The sequence below is a fragment of the Oncorhynchus kisutch genome, linkage group LG5, assembly GCF_002021735.2.
Source record: "Oncorhynchus kisutch isolate 150728-3 linkage group LG5, Okis_V2, whole genome shotgun sequence".
Lineage (NCBI taxonomy): Eukaryota > Metazoa > Chordata > Actinopteri > Salmoniformes > Salmonidae > Oncorhynchus > Oncorhynchus kisutch.
The window spans coordinates 51,607,332-51,628,963 of NC_034178.2; the positions used below are offsets into that span (position 1 = coordinate 51,607,332).

Consider the following 21,632-nt stretch of genomic DNA (forward strand, 5'->3'; position numbering starts at 1 on the left):
GAGAGGGGAGAGAGAGGGGAGTGGAGTGAGAGTCTGGAGAGAGGGGAGAGAGGGGAGGGGAGTGAGAGGGGAGTGGAGTGAGAGTGGGAAGACGGGAGAAGAGTGAGAGGAGAGGGGCGGGGAGTAAGAGGGGAGTGGAGTGAGAGTCTGGGGAGAGGGGAGTGAGAGTCTGCTGCCAGAGGAGGTCTCAGTCAGGGTTCTGGGTGAAAATAATGCAGAGTTGGGTGTGCATGAGAATGCATGACTTCCGTTGGGCCTAAGAGCAGCCACACCTGTCTACCACCATACCAGGGATCTTGCCGTGGATGATCTGCTGCTTGTCATTGAAATAGAGCATGTTGATGGGTGACATCTTGGTGGGGGTGCAGCAGGGCCCTGCTGAGCCTCTGGGGTTGGCGTGTTGTACCAGGTGGGTGTGTGGGTACTTCTGCATGAACATGTATTCACACTGGCCCGAGCAGTAGTTGGCCTTATAGCGCTTAGGAGCAATGATCCAGTCCCAGCCGAAGGCCTCAAAGTCCACCGTCAGCGGGTAGCGGCAGCAGCGGGACTCGGTGGAGTGCTCGTCACAGTCCAGTCCCAGGTTACGTCGGGAACGTTTGGTCGTCTCGAGAACCTTAACCTCCAGGAACGGCTGCTGGAGTCAGGGGAGGGGGGGAGAGGGGGGGAACAGGAGGAGAATGGAGGTGATTAAAAGAGAAATCAAAACAGTGAGGCGAGTAACGCTTCTAAAAAAAATATTGGGATACTGGGACCAATTAACATCACTGGGGGAAAAAAGATGCACTCTAAATACCCCTTACTAACTTTGGTTTCAAAGACAGAATACTGAGAGGAAGATGTGAGTAGTATTGGTTGATGCAAAGCTGACCTTTTAACATCAATGGAAATGCCAACATTCTATATGGTTAGCTTGATCTATGACCTCTGAGGTGATCCGCAAGTTACCATAACCTTGACCCTTATGCACTGCAAGGGCAGTGAATATTTTACTCCAGCATTGTAACGTGTACGCTGGGAGCCGGGAAGCAAGTTCAGGGAGTGACTTTAATAATAAATAAAACAAGGAACAAAACAAGAAACACGCGTACAGACATGAAACAGAACAGAAACCATAAATCCTAGGGAAAGAACCAAAAGGGAGTGACATATGTAGGGAAGGTTTACCATCAATTTCTTAAGCTGCTCCACAGATACACCCCCTTCATAATCGTCTATATACACACACACACATATATTTCTACCACTCAGCCTCACTCCTATCTTCATTTCATATTACCGTTTTACATGTTTGACTAAAATGAATAACTAAGAATGGAGGTCCAGTGGGATGTTTTGTTGCGGAGAGAGAGGGGAGGGGAGTGAGAGGGGAGGGGAGGGGAGTGAGAGTCTGGGGAGAGGGGAGGGGAGTGAGAGGGGGGAGTGAGAGGGGAGGGGAGTGAGAGTCTGGGGGAGTGAGAGGGGAGGGGAGTGAGAGTCTGGGGAGAGAGGGGAGGGGAGTGAGAGTCTGGGGAGAGAGGGCAGGGGAGTGAGAGGAGAGGGGAGGGGAGTGAGAGTGAGAGGGGAGGCGAGTGAGAGTCTGGGGAGAGGGGAGTGAGAGTCTGGGGAGAGGGGAGTGAGTCTGCTGCCAGAGGAGGTCTCAGTCAGGGTTCTGGGTGAAAATAATGCAGAGTTGGGTGTGCATGAGAATTCATGGACTTCCGTTGGGCCTAAGAGCAGCCACACCTGTCTACCACCATACCAGGGATCTTGCCGTGGATGATCATCTTCCTCTATTCAGCCAGGTGATTGAGTCCAGGTGAGTCTGATGAGGCGCTGATGGTGACAGGTGTGCGTAATAATGAGCAGCCTGATGACCTTGAGCATCAGGAGGGGGAGTATATGTGACAGTACCCCCTCCCTGACGCATGGCTCCAGCTGCAGGACGCCAACCAGAGAGTTGATCCCGGGGACCTGGCGAGGTGACCTGGCGAGGCCGGCCGAGGCGCGGGGACCTGGCGAGCCAACCGAGTCTTGGGATGCCTGTCGCGCCAGCCAAGGCATGGGAGCCTGACCAGCTAGCTGAGGCGTCCTCAGTAAACATGGCAACAGACACTTGACAGGGCAACCGAGTCTTGTAAATCTGATGAACTAGCTGAGGCATGGAAGCCAGCTGAGGCATCCCTGGTTGCAGCACCCGGACCCAACGTCACCTACAGTCACAGGGGAAAAAAACTCCCTGATGCTCCCCTTTGGTGAGGCGTTATTCTGTAATGTGTACGCTGGGAGCCGGGAAGCAAGTTCATGTAGTGACTTTAATCATAAATAAAACAAGAAACACTAGTAGCGTACAGACATGAAACAACAGAAACAATAACACCTTGGGAAAGAACCAAAGGGAGTGACATATATAAGGAAGGTAATCAGGCAGGTGATTGAGTCCAGGTGAGTCTGATGAGGCGCTGATGCGCGTAACGATGGTGACTCGCGGGCGTAATAATGAGCAGCCTGATGACCTCGAGAGTTGGAGAGGGAGTATACGTGATAAGCATGTTTATTTTACAAAATCCTCATCTCTCCACAGAAAACCCAGCTGGACTTGAGCACAGTTTTTTGTGACGCCTTCAACAGAAGAAATAAGCTTAGAGGCCAGAAGGGTCAACCCACGTCAGCTTAGGGCTTTCTTTAGGGGGCAAAGGATCGGGGGGTTAACCTTGTTCTTAGATTTGTGTTTTGTTTTATTTTTGTACACGGGCCTCTGTATCTCTGATCTTTTCTTTCTTCTCCTGAAGGAAAACAGAGCTTGCTGCTGTGCAAGGATTCATTGGCCGACAGGCCAGAGTCAACCCCTGGGCCGTGCTGTGAAGAACTGACCCAAATGAAATGACCAGTGGGATACCATTTCATAATGCTTAATGGGAACAATCATGTGGCCTATATAGTGCTGTCATACACATGACACTTCATATGCATTCATGACAGTGTTACGTTCCACAGCAAGGAAACCAAAAATTGTCGCTCAAACTGAAGTGGGAACTAACAGTCACTGACAACAACCAAAATGAAATAGGTGGGGTTTTAGAAAGGTTTCTGATTGACACTCGGGGGTGTCCACTGAAAGTTGATTAGCAACAACAACTGGGATCTATGACACCCACCATGAGTGTCTTTCAGAAACCTTTCTAAAACCCCACCTATTTCATTTTGGTTGTTGTCAGTGACTCTTTGTTAGTTCCCCCTTTGCCCAAGAAGATGCAAACTAAATAAAAACCCACACCAAACTTAAAGACAGGAAGCAAACCAAAAGGTGGAGCAAAACAAAAACAGGGAAGATCAGATGAAGGATTATTTATCTAGAAATCAACTAGGGAGAGCCACCTAAAAGCGTTAACCCTCCGCATCTCTCAAGCCAACTGGAGCCCTGGGCCAGCCACTCTTAAATATCACCTGGGACAACACAGGTGAAACAGCTTCTGAATAACAAGGTTCCGAATAACAAGGTGATACCCACATGCACCCCACGTGCTAATGTCCAACCTCGAAATATAAATGAAAAAACGAAAGCCTGTTATTTTTTGTTGGACAATTAAATACAAGACAAAACAGCCACTTATTTTATATATACATTTTATTTTTACAATCTTACTGCCTAAAACTCTAAAGTTGAGAAACATAGGTAAAATCACATAACTTTTTATAACTCTCATCCCCTTGGAGCAAGCCCAACCAAAATGGCAAAGCGTGCAGTCAAAATAAATTATGAGCCAGGGCTACACACTGGCTGAATACAAAACGTAATGACTGCCCACCCACGAAAGACAATCAGCAATGAAGTTGTCCTTACCACAGACATGTCTGATTTCAAGGGGAAACTCCTGCAATATCCATAGTAACTTTCCCCTCGTGATTTTTCTCAGTGGATTGGCCTCAGGAAAATGATTGGCAGCAGATGATGGTTAAGAGAAACTGGTTACCACTCTTGGCTTTGGGCGAAGGACCAACGCAGACCACCAGAACCCTGCGGAAAGGATTGTCAAAAGCAGGAATAGGCTGCAAAGGTGCAACCAGTGCAGTTTGGTTCAGTTTACACATCCGCTGGTAAACGTGACACAACATCATGTTTTAGACCAGGCCAGAAGAAGTTACGCAAGATACGGTTATACGTCTTTTTGACCCCAAGATGACCTGCCATACTACCATTGTGAGCCAACCTCAGTATCTCTTGTCGAAGCATAACTGGAACGACAATTTGTGGTACACTGGGCCAATCGTCTTGCCCAGAAGTGGTGCGAGAACACCATTTCCTCATTAGAACACCATCTCTGTCAAAGTAACCCCCACAAACTTAATCAAACTCCTCCTCTGGATGTATCTCAGCAAAAAGAGAGGAGAGGGAACCTGCGTTTCTCTATTCAGCAATCAGCTGCTTCCTAGACGTAAGTGTCAACTGTACAAACTCACTCACCTTTGGGGTTTTCAAAGGAGAGGTCAACTCAGTAGTTTTACCGAAATCAGGATCACACATAAATGTCTCAGAGAGATCAACCATGGTGGGATCGTTGACAACCTCCTCAATACTAAACTTGCTCCCAGCAACTTTCTTAGACATAACGAGTGTAACGGCACACGCTGGGAACATGCTAGGGTACTTTCCTGATAACCCATTAGGTTCCTCTACTCTGTGTAGACAAAGGCAAAACACCCTCCAAAATGAAGGACTGGGCTGTCACAGTATCTTCACTGGCTGCTTAACAGCATTGCCACTCGACAGAGACAGGAACACATCTGAAACAAAGGGTTTCACATCTGATCCAAAATCTTGTTAAGGAGATACACCAGTCCCAACCAGAGACTTAATGGGTTGGAGTGGGGCAGTCCTTCATTTTGGAGGGTGGTTTGTCTTTGTCTGATACTTCAGCAACTGGTTACAGTGTGTTAGGACAAGGCGTGGAGATTGGTTGCATGGAAGGTCCTTTGTATAATGTGGAACTCAAATCTGATCTTATTTCTGGTTCCGTTGGAGTCAGCAAGTCACCGGGGTCTGACAACTTGGATGGAAAATTACTGAGGATAATAGCGGACGATTGTGCAACTCCTACTTGCCATATCTTCAATTTAAGCCTACTAGAAAGTGTGTGCCCTCAGGCTTGGAAGGAAGCAAAAGTCATTCTGCTACCTAAGAATAGTAAAGCCCCTTGGCAGCAGCTAATGGAGATCCATAATAAATACATTTTTTTTCTCTTTTTTTCTCACTCATTTAGGACAATGTGTCCTTTCTCACGGAAATAATGACAAACTGGCGGATATACGAAAAACCAGTTGTTTTCTGCCGATCATTGTGCACTGTAAAAAAGGATTGATACCTCGCGGTAGGTGACTCCTCTGGATTTTGCATAGGTATAACTGGGTGCTTTGTTTATCAAGGTAGTTTTATGTGCCAACACAACTCATCTGCAAGGACTGCAGCTTTCTCAAGAGCGAGATCCTTGTGCTCAAATGTAGGTAGCAACCCTTTCGTGAAGGCAATTCTTGAACTGCTCGAGAAGTATGAGTGTCTTTAAACCATCAAGGTTTTAACAGTATCAAAATCTGAACTTGGTCAAGAGAAAGTGGCGTACACAAGAACACGTTGGAGGAGCAGTGACTAAATGTCTCGCGGATATTTTAGGGAAGTGGCAATCCGCTCAGAGTAAAATATACGTCCACCTCCTTTTCATTGAAAGGCGGTACAAATCGGCTGTTCCGACCAAGATCAAACTCTGGCCTGCCTGGATTCTAAATGCTTCCAGATCGATCTCTTAGTCAAATGGCATGCTCACATTCCTGTTCCCTTTCCTTGTGCTGAAACTCATATTTCTGTTGCTCCAATCTCTTCACAGTCGCTTTCATCTTCCTTATGCTCAAGCTCTCAAGCCCCGATTTTGCGTTTAGTTCTACCTCTCGCAGGTGCACATCTATGGGGTGTACTCTACCATCTTTAGGACATATTTCATCATCCCCCCTCTCCGGACAGATTTCCTCCTCCACCAAAGCAGAATGTGCAACTTTTATGTCATAATGCTTTGCAATGACGAGCTGATTCGCCTTCGTACATTTATCTAGCATCTCCCATGTAGAGTTTTCCACAAACACTTCCAACATAAAGTCCATGGCTATTTTTTTTATAATCGTGTGTGTTTATGCAACTTTCAAAATTATTCCACCAATCTTAACCCTTCAGGGTTACCCCTCAGTGACACTTAAATATCTGGACACAGCAGAGCTTCAGAGTAGGTGATTAGAGAGACTACCATACTCATGGGAAACAATATCCTGGACGAGCCCACATTTTGTTACTTTCCCCAGCAAGGAAATCAAAAATTGTCACTCAAACTGAAAGGGGAGCTAACAGAGTCACTAACAACCAAAACAAAACAGGTGGGGTTTTAGGAGGGGTTCAGAAAGACACTCATGGGGGTGTCCACAAAAGTTGACTAGCAACAACAACTGGGATCTAAGACACGCACCATGAGTGCCCACAAAGAAGAGGCAAACAAAATAAAAACCCACACCAAACTTAGTCAGGAAGCAAAACGAACACAGGGAAGATCAGATAAAGGATTGTTTTTCTAGAAATCAAATAGGGAGCTCCAACTAATGGTGTTAACCCTCCACATCTCTCAAGCCAACTGGAGCACTGGGCCTTACATATCACCTGGGACAGCGCAAGTGAAACAGCTTCCGACTAACGATATGGACAAACCAGCACAGGTGTAACGCATACTGACTAACGAGGTGACACCAATCTGTGCGCCCCACGTGCTAACATCCAACCTCTAAAAAAATAAATGGATAAACCAAAGCCTGTAACAGACAGTTCATGTGTTTGTATTACTAGCATAAACTTTACATACTGTATGCAGTAATTTGGGTTTGAGATTGGCTATCAAATAAAATTGTATTGGTCGTGTAAGCATATTTTTTACATGGAATCGCAGGTGAAGCAAAATTAAAGAATGAGCAATGTCCAGAATATATACATTGAATAAATATATAAACACAACATGTAAAGTGTTGGTCCCATGTTTCATGAGCTGAAATAAACGTGTATTTCTCAATTTTTGTGCACAAATTTGTTTACATCCCTGTTAGTGAGCAGTTCTCCTTTGCCAAGATAATCCATGTCACACTTGACAGGTGTGGCATATCAAGAAGATGACTAAACAGCATGATCATTACACAGGTGCAGCAGGGTAGCCTAGTGGTTAGAACGTTGGGCAAGTAACCGGAAGGTTGCAAGTTCATATCCCCGAGCTGACAAGGTACAAATCTGTCGTTCTGCCCCTGAACAGGCAGTTAACCCACTGTTACTAGGCCGTCATTGAAAATAAGAATTTGTTCTTAACTGACTTGCCTAGTTAAATAAATAAAAAGGTGCAGCTTGTGCTGTGGACACTATAATGTGCAGTTTTGTCACACAACACAATTCCACAGATAAGTTTTGAAGGAGCATGCAATTGGCATGCTGACTGCAGGAATGTCCACCAGAGCTGTTGCCAGAGAATTTAATGTTAATTTCTCTACCATAAGCCGCCTCCAACGTTGTTTTGGAGAATTTGGCAGTACGTCCAACCAGCGTCACAACTGCAGACCATGTGTATGGCGTCATGTGGGCGAGCGGGTTGCTGATGTCAACGTTGTGAACAGAGGTGGGGTTATGGTATGAGCAGGCATAAGCTACGGACAACCAACTCAATTGCATTTTGTCGATGGCAATTTGAACACACAAAAGTACCGTGACGAGATCCTGAGGCCCATTGTGAGCCCCATTTCAAGGTTTCTGTGACCAACAGATGCATATCTGTATTCCCAGTCATGTGAAATACATAGATTAGTGGCTAATGAATTTATTTCAATTGACTGATTTCCTCATATGAACTATAACTCAGTAAAATCAATGAAATTGTTGTGGTTATATTTTTGTTCTGTGCATTCGGAAAGTATTCAGACCCCTTGACTTTTTCCACATTTTGTTACGTTACAGCCTTATTCTAAAATAGATTCAATAAATAAAAATCCTGAGCAACCAACACACAATACCCCATAATGACAAAGTGAAAACAGGTTTAGAAATGTTAATTTATTACAAAAAATAATAATAATACCTTATTTACACAAGTATTCAGACCCTTTGCTGTAAGACTCGAAATTGATCTCAGGTGCATCCTGTTTCCATTGATTATCCTTGAGATCTTTATACAACTTGGAGTCCACCTGTGGTAAATTCAATTGATTGGGACATGATTTAGAAAGGCACTTTTCTAAACTCAGCAAAAAAAGAAACGTCCTCTCACTGTCAACTGCTTTTATTTTCAGCAAACTTAACATGTGTAAATATTTGTATGATCATGTGATTCAACAACTGAGACAAACTGAAAAAGTTCCACAGACATGTGGCTAACAGAAATGTAATAATGTGTCCCTGAACAAAGGGGGGGTGGGGGTCAAAATCAAAAGTCAGTATCTGGTGTGGCCACCATCTGCATTAAGTACTGCAGTGCATCTCCTCCTCATGGACTGCACCAGATTTGCCAGTTCTTGCTGTGAGATGTTACCCCACTCTTCCACCAAGGCACCTGCAAGTTCCCAGACATTTCTGGGGGGAATGGCCCTAGCCCTCACCTTCCGATCCAATAGGTCCAAGACGTGCTCAATGGGATTGAGATCAGGGCTCTTCGCTGGCAGAGTACTGACATTCCGGTCCTGCAGGAAATCACGCACAGAACGAGCAGTATGGCTGGTGGCATTGTCATGCTGGAGGGTCATGTCAGGATGAGCCTGCAGGAAGGATACCACATGAGGGTGGAGAATGTCTTCCCTGTAATGCACAGCGTTGAGATTGCCTGCAATGACAACAAGCTCAGTCCGATGATGCTGTGACACACCGCCCCAGACAATGACGGACCCTCAACCTCCAAATCGATCCCGCTCCAGAGTACAGGTCTCAGTGTAACGAGTAGTCCTTTGACAATAAACGCGAATCCAACCATCACCCCTGGTGAGACAAAACCACGACTTGTCAGTGAAGAGCACTTTTTGCCAGTCCTGTCTGGTCCTGCGACAGTGGGTTTGTGCCCATAGGCGACGTTGTTGCTGGTGATGTCTGGTGAGGACCTGCCTTACAACAGGCCTACAAGCACTCAGTCCAGCCTCTCTCAGCCTATAGCGGACAGTCTGAGCACTGATGGAGGGATTGTGAGTTGCTGGTGTAACTCGGGCAGTTGTTGCCATCCTGTACCTGTCCCGCAGGTGTGATGTTTGGATGTACCAATCCTGTGCAGGTGTTGTTACACGTGGTCTGCCACTGCGAGGATGATCAGCGTCCGTCCTGTCTCCCTGTAGCGCTGTCTTAGGCGTCTCACAGTACGGACATTGCAATTTATTGCCCTGGCCACATCTGCAGTCCTCATGCCTCCTTGCAGCATGCCTAAGGCACGTTCACGCAGATGAGCAGGGACCCTGGGCATATTTATTTTGGTGTTTTTCAGAGTCAGTGGAAAGGCCTCTTTCGTGTCCTAAGTTGTCATAACTGTGACCTTAATTGCCTACCTTCTGTAAGCTGTTATTGTCTTAATGACCATTCCACAGGTGCATGTTCATTCATTGTTAATGGTTCATTGAACAAGCATGGGAAACACTCCATGAATATCCTTGAGTGGCCAAGTCAGAGACCGGACTTGAACCTGATCGAACATCTCTGGAGAGACCTGAAAATACCTGACAGCGCTTGAGAGGATCTGCAGAGAAGAATGGGAGAAACTCCCCACATACAGGTGTGCCAAGATTGTAGTGTTGTACCCAAGAAGGCTATGCTCTATTTGCTGCCAAAGGTGCTTCAAAAATGTACTGAGTATAGGGTCTGAATACTTATGTAAATGCATTAAAAAAAATATTTGTAATAAATTAGCACACATTTCTAAACCTGTTTTTGCTTTGTCATTATGGGGTATAATTTAATACATTTTAGAATAAGGCTGTAATGTAACAACTGCAAGCCAGGCCTAATCGCCCACCATCAGGGCCCGACCTCACTAATGCTCTTGTGGCTGAATGGAAGCAAGTCCTCACAGCAATGTACCAACATCTAGAGGAAAGCCTCCCAGAAGAGTGGAACCTGTTATAGCAGCAAACTGTACGGACAGTTTATGAATAGTAAAGCTGACTTCAGATGCATAATGCACATCAGATAATGAAAAATGTTTTGCATTGATAAAAGGATTGGGTATTATAGAGAGCAATCGTAATGGTTTTTGTAGGCACTATGCCATGGTTCGTTGAACAAAGCCTATCGGGAAATTCATGTCATTTTTGTAGGGTTATTTGATAAACGCCGAAAATAAGGTCCGTGGTAAACATGGGCTTTTTTATACGTTTTGTTCTATGAGATAATCTTCAACAGCTAATGTCACTTTTTGTGAATTTTGAATCTTTTATGTAATAAAATAAACATGCACATAAAGGCTTCATAATGCATAAAGGTCATGTTAACTGAGTGATATCTCATAGAACAAAATGTATAAGATTTCATAAGCCTGTTATTCGCAGACCTTTTCAGCAATTATTCCAAAACCCTATTCTTTCCCCATTAATTTTGCCAATATGAATGGCTGAACGAACCAGAGAAAAATTATTAGTTTTTTTAGGACTACAAGGTGGCGAGTTCTATAATGACAGTTTGCAGGCTGGATTTTGCATCATTCAAGTAAACTGTTACTTTAAATTGACGATGCTAATACAAACTGCACAGGAATGAAATCATCAACACGTAATCATCAACATCTTTACTAATGCTGCTGAAATTTGCTTTAAAGCAGTATCCAAAGCCATCGGCTGTAGCAATCACAATATAGTAGCCATATCAAATTTCCAAAGGCTGAGCCTAATATTGTCAGATCCTGTTCTGTTTCACCAGTCTTTGTGATTGTCTCCAACCTCCTCCAGGTGTCACCCATCTTCCCCATTATCCCCTGTGTATTTATACCTGTGTTTTCTGTCTGTCTGTGCCAATTTGTCTTGTTTGTTCAAGTCAACCAGCAGTTTGTGTTTCAGCGCCTGCTTTTTCCCCCAGTCTCTTTTCTTGCCCTCACGGTTTTGGCCCGAGCCTGCCTGCCTGACCACTCTGCCTGCCTGCCTGACCACTCTGCCTGCCTGCCTGACCACTCTGCCTGCCCACTCTGCCTGCCTGCCTGCCTGACCGCCTGCCTGCCTGCCTGCCTGCCTGCCTGCCCACTCTGCCTGCCTGCCTGCCTGCCTGACCACTCTGCCTGCCTGCCTGCCTGCCTGACCACTCTGCCTGCCTGCCTGCCTGACCACTCTGCCTGCCTGCCTGACCACTCTGCCTGCCTGACCACTCTGCCTGCCTGCCTGCCGACAGGTACCTCTGCCCCCCTCTGGATTACCAATCTCTGCCTTACCCTGAGCCTGCCTGCTGTCCCACCTCTGGTTTTCTGACCCCTGCCTGCCTTGACCTGTCTATTGCATGCCCCTGTTTGGAACATTAAACTATTGTTGATCTGAGTCTTCCCTTCATACCTGATAAATATAGTGTATAAGAGAGAATTCAATACATTTTGTAGTGATTCCTATGTTGATGTAAAGAATATTTTCTGCTCTGTGATGCCATGAGGTGCAACCAGATGCTGCACTTGACACTTATGAAATTGCTTATTCCAGTTACTAATAAGCATGCACCCATTTAAGAAAATTACTGCAAACCGTTAAATCCCCTTGGATTTATGAGGAATTGAGAAATTGTATGGTTGAAAGGGAAGAGGCAAAAGGAATGGCAAATAAGTCTGGCTGCACAACCGATTGGGAAAACACTGCAAATTGAGAAATCGTGTGACTAAACTGAATTTAAAAAATTATACTATGAAGAAAATGATAGTAAAAAGCTTTGGAGCACCTTCAATTACATTTTGGGCAAACTCAGCTGCATCATTCATTGAATTAGATGGCTCATCCATCACACAACCCACTGATATTGCCAACTACTTAAAAAAAAAAATTATTGGCAAGATTAGCAAACTTCCACTCCTGAGTGGGGCAGCGCACCAGTGCTGCGGTGTCACTACAGCCTCTGGTTCCAGGAGACCCATGAAGTGGTGCACAATTGGCCCAGCATCGTCCGGGTTAGGGGAGGGTTTGGCCGACCGTGATTTCCATGTCTCATCGTACTCTAGCAACTCCTTGTGGCGGGCCAGGCACCTGCAAGCTAAACTCTGTCGTCAGTTGGATAGTGTATCCTCCGACACATTGGTGCGGCTGGCTTCCGTGTCAGCTTATGTCAAAAGTAGCGTGGCATCGCAGGGTCGTGTTTTGGAGGATGCATGGCTCTCGACCTTCGCCTCTCCCAAGTCCGTAGGGGAGTTGCAGCGATGAGAGACTACCTATCAATTGGATACCACGAAATTGAGAAAAGGGGTAAAAGTAATAAACAAATATTTGCAAACTTAGGCATGACATGCCAGCAACAAACGCACACACTATACATCCAAGTATAACTGACCATATTATGAAAGACAAGCATCGTAATTTTGAATTCTGTGTGGAAGAGGTGAAGAAATTGTCTATCAACAATGACAAGCCATCGGGGTCTCACAACTTGGATGGAATATTACTGTGGATAATAGCGGATGATATTGCAACTCATACTTGTCATATCTTCAATTTAAGCCTACTAGAAAGTGTGCCCTCAGGCTTGGAGGGAAGCAAAAGTAATTATGCTACCTAAGAATAGTAAAGCCCCTTTACTGGCTTAAATAGCCATCCAATCAACCAGTTACCAACCCGTAGTAAACTTTTGGGAAGGACATTCAACAAGCACAACACTTACACTGATTGGCTGAGACAAATTGATGAAAAGATTTAGACTTCAGTGCGGCTTTTGACATCAGTCTGCTGCTGGAAAAACGTATGTTATGGCTTTACACCCATCCACTATATTGTGGATAAAGAGTTACCTGTCTAACAGAACACAGGGGGTGTTATTTAACGGAAGCCTCTCCGGAAGCCTCTCCAACATAAGGGGCAGCTGTTTAGGCCCCTTTTTTCAATCTTTAATGACATGCCACTCGCTTTGAGGAATTAAGTATTTGGGACAAAATATTTCCCTAAAACCTCAACTAAATCTTGTAATGAATAATGTGGAAATTTAGCAAGTTGAGGTGACTAAACTGCTTGGAGTAACCCTGGATTGTAAACGGTCATGGTCAAAACATGTTAATACAACAGTAGCTAAAATGTCTGTTCACCACAGAGGGATGGTCAATTGGCTTACACTTGGCACAGAACAGGGTAGCACGGCTGGCCCTTAAATGTAAACAGGGAGCTAACATTAAGACATGCATGTCAATCTCTCATGGCTCAAAGTGGAGAGATTGATTTCATCTCTACTTGTGTTGACAAGCTGAATGCACTGAGCTTTCTGTTTAAACTAATAGCACACAGCTCAGACACCTATGCGTACCCCACACGACATGCCAGACATGATTCTTCACAATCCCCAAGTCCAGAACAGACTATGGGAGGTGCACAGTAATACATAGAGCCACGACTACATGGAACTCTATTCCACATCAGGTAAAAACAAATAAAAATGACACACACACACAGGTACAAACACACGCATACATAAGCTAGCACACACGTACATTGAAATATTGTATGGTGGTATTATACACTTTATGTAGTGGTGCAATAATGTTATATGATGTACTGTTATCTTTTGTTTTATGTGTGATGTAAGTGCCTTAAAGTTTTTGGACCCCAGCAAGAGTATCAGCTAATGGGGATCCCTAATAAACACAAACGTCAATAACTACAGTTGAAGTCGGAAGTTTACATACACTTAGGTTGGAGTCATTAAAACTAGTTTTTCAACCACTCCACAAATTTCTTGTTAACAAACCATAGTTTTGGCAAATCGGTTAGGACATCAAGTAATATTTCCAACAATTGTTTACAGGCAGATTATTTCACTGTATCACAATTCCAGTGGGTCAGAAGTTTACATACACTAAATTGACTGTGCCTTTAAACAGCTTGGAAAATTCCAGAAAATGGTGTCATGGCTTTAGAAGCTTCTGATAGGCTAATTGGAGGTGTACCTGTGGATGTATTTCAAGGCCTACCTTCAAACTCAGTGCCTCTTTGCTTGACATCATGGGAAAATCAAAAGAAATCAGCCAAGACTTCAGAAAAAAAACATTGTAGACCTCCACAAGTCTGGTTCATCCATAGGAGCAATTTCCAAACGCCTGAAGGTACCACGTTCATCTGTACAAACAATAGTACGGAAGTATAAACACCATGGGACCACGCGGCCGTCATACCACTCAGGAAGGAGACGCGTTCTGTCTCCTAGAGATAAACATACTTTGGTGTGAAAAGTGCAAATCAATCCCTGAACAACAGTAAAGGACCCTGTGAAGATGCTGGAGGAAACAGGTACAAATGTATCTAGATCCACAGTAAAATGAGTCCTATAATTGACATACCGCTCAGCAAGGAAGAAGCCACTGCTCCAAAACCACCATAAAAAAGCCAGACTACGGTTTGCAACTGCACATGGGGACAAAGATTGTACCTTTTGGAGAAATGTCCTCTGGTCTGATGAAACACAAATAGAACTGTTTGGCCAAAATGATCATTGTTATGTTTGGCGGAAAAAGAGGGAGGCTTGCAAGCCGGATAACACTTTCCCAACCGTGAAGCACGGGGGTGGCAGCATCATGTTGTAGGGGGGCTTTGCTGCAGGAGGGACTGGTGCACTTCACAAAATAGATGCCATCATGAGGCAGGAAAATTATGTGGATATATTGAAGCAACATCTCAAGACATCAGTCAGAAAATTAAAGCTTGGTCGCAAATGGGTCTTCCAAATGGACAATGACCCCAAATCTACTTCCAAAGTTGTGGCAATATGGCTTAAGGACAACAAGGTCAAGGTATTGGAGTGGCCATCACAAAGCCCTGACATCAATCCCATAGAAAATTTGTGGGCAGAACTGAAAAAGCGTGTGCGAGCAAGGAGGCCTACAAACCTGACTCAGTTACACCAGCTCTGTCAGGAGGAATGGGCCAAAGTTCACCCAACTTATTGTGGGAAGCTTGTGGAAGGCTACCCAAAACATTTGACCCAAGTTAAACAATTCATAGGCAATGCTACCAAATAATAATTGAGTGTATGTAAACCTCTGACCTTCTAACCCACTGGGAATGTGATAATGAAATAAATAATTCTCTACTATTATTCTGACATTTCACATTCTAAAAATAAAGTGGTGATCCTAACTGACCTAAGACAGGGAATCTTTACTATGATGAAATGTCAAGAATTGTGAAAAACTGAGTTTAAATCTATTTGGCTAAGGTGTATGTAAACTTCAACTCTATCTCAAGTGGTCTTTCCTCAATTCCTTGCATCCCATCTCCCTGCATAATTCTCAACCGTATTGGAGGAGAAGGTCCAAGGTCCCTCCCTTTGGACCTACTTCTCCAATGCATTTTGAATAGGAGGTGTGGAGAGAGGATGCCAGGAATCGAGGACAGATTAGTTGACAAAGTGTCAGTGTGTAAGGCTGCGACAGGTCTGAGGGTCCTTACCAGCCCTTCCTCCCCTGGTCTCAGAGAGGTCACTGCCAGGTCGTTGCCGCTCTCGTCGAAGGCATTGATGTCGATTCCCCAGTTGGTGTGCGGCTGCTTGAACCAGTTCTGCAGCACGTGCTTGAAGTCGATACTCTGCCAGTGGCCCACACGTGAATTGAGCTCGATCTTCAATGAGCGGATGCGGATGTGGCGGCTGCCCTGCTCCGTGACAGGCTTCAGCCTGAGGATCTGCAGGTAGACGGTGGAAGTCTGCTGCAGCGGCCGAAGGTACACCCACAGCTGAGCCTTCAGCACCTTGGTGAACATGAGTTTGGGGCTGAACTTAAAGAAGCAGCAGCTGGGCTTGCCGTCCACCTGCACCAAGGGCTCCGCTGTGGGATAGAGAAAGACAGACAGGGTTTCTACATTAATAAAGGTTAAAACCTCTACAGGATCAGTGTCCCCCCACGGGACGGATGTTCTATCGTAGGCTAATATGATTAGCATGAGGTTGTAAGGAACAAGAACATTTCCCAGGACATAGACATATCTGATATGGACAGAAAGATTAAATTCTTGTTAATCTAACTACAAAAAGCATTGTCCAATTTACAGTAGCTATTACAGTGAAATAATACCATGCTATTGTTTGAGGAGAGTGCACAGTTATGAACTTGAAAATGTATCAATAAACAAATTAGGCACATTTGGGCAGACTTGATAAAACATTTTAAACAGAAATGAAATGGTTCATTGGATCAGTCTAAAACTTTGCACATACACTGCTGCCATCTAGTGGCCAAAACCAAAATTATGCCTAACCTGGAATAATACATTGTGACCTTTCTCTTGCTTTTTTTTCCAAATTGTATCAAGACTATGCATATCCTTGCTTCATGTTCTGAGCTACAGGCAATTAGATTTGGATATGTAATTTTAGGTGAAAAATGAAAAAGATATCTGATCCTTAATATCTGTAGAAATATAGCTCTACATAAGAGATCAAACAAGGTGTCAATACAAAGGATGATCAAAGGGGCAGCAGGTAGCCTAGTTGTTAGAGCGCTGGACTAGTAACCGAAAGGTTGCAACTTCATATCCCCGAGCTGACAAGGTGGAAATCTGTCGTTCTGCCCCTGAACAGGCAGTTAACCCACTGTTTCTAGGCCATCATTGGAAATAAGAAATTGTTCTTAACTGACGTGCCTAGTTAAATAAAGGTAAAACATGTTTTTTCAAATGACACTGGACTGGAGCACGGCTTTACAAATATCATTATAGCATTGTATGCTTCACTTGTAAATTACCTCAATAAGAAACAATATTGTTGCTTTGATCGCATCAGAAGACAGCAGTCTCGTAATCTCCAAAATACAACAACTTTGTTTGGATGTTGTAAAAGAGCATTCACCGAAACTGAAGAGATAAAGCTAGCTAACTCCTTTTGCATGTGGAAAAAAAAACAGTGGACAGAGACTTGCTAGCATGGTATCTGCCTCCAGAAAAAAGCTTCTCCCAAGTGGGTGTGACACCTACTCCCGTTGCCTGCTGCACTACTGCTTGGATTCCACCTGGCGATCTGATCACCGCCTGCCTTGGCTTGTCTGGTACAGATACCCCCGCCACACTCCCACCCTTTCCCACCTACTGATCAGAATTTTAGGTAGGCTAATTATCTTGAAGCTTATTATGTGCGCTTACTCAGAAATGCTTGAATTAACTAGTATAGGCCTACTATTTATTTTATCGCATACTTTTATAGCCTACTGGACTCCGAGAGCTACTCTCTCAAGTTATCTTGTTGGGGCAAGTGACTCTTTGAACTTACAATGGCTAGCCTCAAGTCGTTATATTTTTTCTTGTTTTATGCCATTTGCCTCATGACTCCTGCGTGCCTTGTTGACTATGAACGTGCTTGTTTACCAAACCGTGGGACAGACTGTTTGGTCCCATCCTCGGGACTCTTGACTCTATTGGTTACACGGACTCTTGCCCTCCCATCCCATTCTAACCACCTCCTGCCGGCTTTGTATTCATGTTACCTGATGAAAATGCTGTACAATATTATCTTGTTTCCATCTAATGCACATTCAAATGTCATTAAAAAACACTGCAGTGCTCTCCTTGTCCTCTGCCGTGACCTGATTGCATTACTGCTGATGATATCTTCAAATGTGCATATACACTCTTGCCCCAATTCTGACTTTTCCTCTGATATCTGTTTCACAGATTTCTGCTCTCGTAAAAGCCTGAGTTTTCTGCACGTTAACACTAGAAGCTTATTACCTAAAATGTATCAATTGAAAGTGTGGGTCCACAGCTCCAATCCAGTTGTGTTGGTAATTACTGAGATGTGGTTAAGGAAGAGTGTTTTGAACACTGATGTTAACCTTTCTAGTTATAACCTTTTTCGGCAAGAGTGATCATCCAAAAGTGGTGGAGTGGCAAACTTTACCAAGGAACACTTTCAGTGCTCGGTTGTCTCTGCCAAGTCTGTCCCCAAACAATTTGATTTGCTCGTTTTAAGCACTAAACTTTCAAATAGCTTTTTGTTGGCTGGGTGTTATCATCCACCATCATCACTGGCCTGTACCCTAAATTCTCTCCTGGCCCCTTACACGAAGTCTGAATTTGTCCCGCTAGGTGACCTAAACTGGGACATGCTTAAACCCCCTGACCATGTCCTAAAGCAATGGGACACCCTAAAATTCTCAGATTATTACCAATCCCACAAGGTACAACTCCAAACACCCAGAAAAGGATACTCTCCTTGACGTTATCCTCACAAATGATCCTGATAGGTATCAGTCTGGTGTTTTCTGTAATGACCTTAGTGATCCCTGTTTTACAGCCGGTGTTCGTAATGGCTGCTCAGTGAAATGACCTGTACTGATTTGTCATAGGCGCTTGTAAAAAAAACTTTAATGAGCAAGCCTTCCTTCATGACAAATTTAGAATTGGTATAGAAAATTGGTATAGAAGCTTGATCCCCTCTGTCGAAGACGCTTGGACCTTCTTTTTTGCTATTTTCAGTGGTATTGTTAACAAACACGCCCCCATAAAGAAATGAGAATTAAAAACAGGTTCAGCCCCTGGTTCGACTGTGATTTGGCAGTTACTCCACCTCAAGAATTCTATTTGGCGAAAGGCTCAGCACACGCATACTCAGGCTGACTGGCTCTCGTTCAGGCAAATGAGAAATAAGTGCACTCAGGCTATCCGGAAGGCCAAAGTTAGTTACTTAAAGACATGGAGAATAAACCCTCTTCCTCACAGCTGCCCATGTCCCTTAATGTTGATGATGTGGTTGTTACTAACAAGGAGCACATGGCTGAGCTCTTTAGTCACCACGTCATTAAGTCAGGATTCCTATTTGACTCAGCCATGCCTCATTGCCCATCCAACATTTCCTCATCTCCCACCCCTTCTAATGCGACTGACTACCTCTTTTTCCCCTGCCCCGCTACAAAGCTTCTCTCTGCAGGCATTCACTTAGTCTGAGGTGCTAAAGGAGCTCCTTAAACTTAATCCCCAAAAAACATCTGGGTCAGATGGTTTAGATCCTTTCTTTTTTAAGTTTGCTGCCCCTATCATCACCAAGCCTGTCTCTCCTCTCTGGGGAGGTTCCCACTGCTTGGAAGGCAGCCTCAGTGTGTCCTTTGTCAATAATCAACTGACTGGCTTTCTTGATGTCTATACTATTCTCTCTGGTATGCAATCTGGTTTTCGCTCAGGTTATGGATGTGTCACTGAAACCTTAAAGCTCCTAAATTATGTCACCATTGCTTTTGATTCTAAGCAGTGTTGTGCTCTATTTTTATTGATTTGGCCAAAGCTTTTTATATGGAAGACCATTCCATTCTTGTGGGCTGGCTAAGGAGTATTGGTGTCTCTGAGGGGTGCAATGTATAAAGTCAGAACATCTGCTGTCTCAGCCACTGCCTGTCATCAAGGGAGTACTCCAAGGCTCGATCCTAGGACCCACCCTTCTCAATTTACATCAACAACATAGCTCAGGCAGTAGGAAGCTCTCTCATCCATTTATATGCAGATGATACAGTCTTATACTCACCTGGCCCCTCCCCGAATTTTGTGTTAAACGCTCTACAACAAAGCTTTCTTTGTGTCCAACAAGCTCTCTGCCCTTGACCTTGTTCTGAACACCTCCAAAACAAAAGTCATGTGGTTTGGTAAGAAGAATGCCCCTCTCCCCACCGGTGTGGTTACTACCTCTGAGGGTTTAGAGCTTGAGGTAGTCACCTCATAGAAGTACTTGGGATTATGACTAGACGGTACACTGTCCTTCTCTCAGCACATATCAAAGCTGCAGGCTAAGGTTAAATTTAGACTTAGTTTCATCTATTGTAATTGCTTCTCTACAACCCCAGATGCCAAACTAACCCTGATTCAGATGACTATCCTACCCATGCTTTATTACGTATACGTAATTTATACGTCTGCAGGTATGGGTTCTCTCGAGCGGCTAGATGCTCTTTACCATTTGGCCATTCGATTTGCCACCAATGCTCCTTATAGGACACATCACTGCACTCTATACCGTCGCAAGACCCACTGGTTGATGCTTATTTATAAAAGCCTCTTAGTTAGGCCTCACTCCCCCCTATCTGAGATACTTACTGCAGCCCTCATCCTCCACATACAACACCCATTCTGTTAAAGGTTAAAGGTCCCCATAGTACACACATCCCTGGGTCACTCCTCTTTTCAGTTTGCTGCAGCTAGCGACTGGAACTAGCTGCAAAAAACACTCGAACTGGACAGTTTTATCTCTGGACAGTTCTCTCTTCATTTAAAGACTCAATCATGTTCACTTACTGACAGTTGTGGCTGCTTCGCTTGATGTCTCTACCTTTGTGCTGTTGTCTTTGCCCAATAATGTTTGCACCATGTTTTGTGCTGCTACCATGTTGTGCTGTTAGCATGGCAGCAACACATGACATGTTGTTGTCTTAGGTTTCTCTTTATGTAGTGTTGTGGTGTCTCTCTTGTCGTGATGTGTGTTATGTCCTATTCGTTTTTATTTTTAATCCCAGGTCCAGTCCCAGTAGGAGGCTTTTTACCTTTTGGTAGGCCATCATTGCCAATAAGAATGTGTTCTTAACTGACTTGCCTAGTTAAATAAGGGTTAAACCTTTTTTTGTCTATGTTGTCAATATCTTTCATACTTTAAGATGAAAAAAAAAGTATTGCCTTTGAAAAAACAGCTTCAAAGAAACATTTGAGAGACTACAAAATGTAGTAAATGTTACAGCTAACTAAGAGGACTGGTCAAACGAAACCTCTAAATCTAATGAGTGGATTTGCCAGACGTCATAATGAAGATATCAGATATCATTGTGGAGCACGGGAGATATTATCACATTGCTTTATACCTATCCAATCCTTTCAGTTCTACACGGTGCCTAGGGAGAAGTGGCTAGGGTCGATTTAACATTTTGCAACTGACTTATATCACTGAATGATATAAGCTCTCCACTCTCCAAATCCAAGAGCTGCCATTGGTTTACATCAGTAAATGTCTGATGCAGCATGGAGATCCCGCCTAATGTGGGGTTCACAGGTCAAAACAGATCTCTGCACAGCTGCCACCAAAATCACAGGCAGGAGGAGTGAGGGGGAGTTAGCTGTTTTCCTGCCTCTTCTGACTCTCATCTAAGCAGCACTAACCATAAAATGGTTACCCTGAGCAAACTCATGATGGAGCCATCAGTTCGAAATAATTAGCCGTTTTGGAGCCACTACCAGTCTAGATTAACTAACATTTGTGGAGATTTTAATGGGCTCTGTAGAGCTGAGCTGTATGATAAAGTAATTTGGGGACATTACATACTCTCTGTAACACCCAAATGACAAGTTATGGTTACTGTTGCAGTCTCAGAAGCAAAAAAAACTAAATTTGAAAGAAAAGAGAGAAGCTTTTAAACCATTGGCTATCCATTGACTATTCATATCTTAGTACTTGGCCTTCATTCAGAGTATTTCACTGATGTAGGCTACCACTTATG

At 44.1% G+C, this 21,632-nt stretch overlaps 1 protein-coding gene across 2 annotated transcripts in view; it reads right to left on the reverse strand.

Moving 5' to 3' along the window:
• Positions 1 to 83: 83 nt before the first annotated feature.
• LOC109891200 (growth/differentiation factor 11-like) overlaps positions 84 to 21,632 on the reverse strand; it is a 36,486-nt gene continuing 14,937 nt past the window's right edge. Inside the window, exons 2-3 of one of the 2 annotated variants that reach the window (XM_031825324.1) lie at positions 15,625 to 15,998; positions 84 to 634 (exon numbers count right to left, since the gene is read on the reverse strand). In XM_031825324.1, the coding sequence (XP_031681184.1) occupies positions 257 to 634; positions 15,625 to 15,998 (752 nt within the window). In that variant the 3' untranslated portion in view covers positions 84 to 256. Of the gene's footprint in view, positions 638 to 15,624; positions 15,999 to 21,632 lie in introns of both variants that reach the window. The other variant, XM_020483556.2, reaches the window with a different exon arrangement.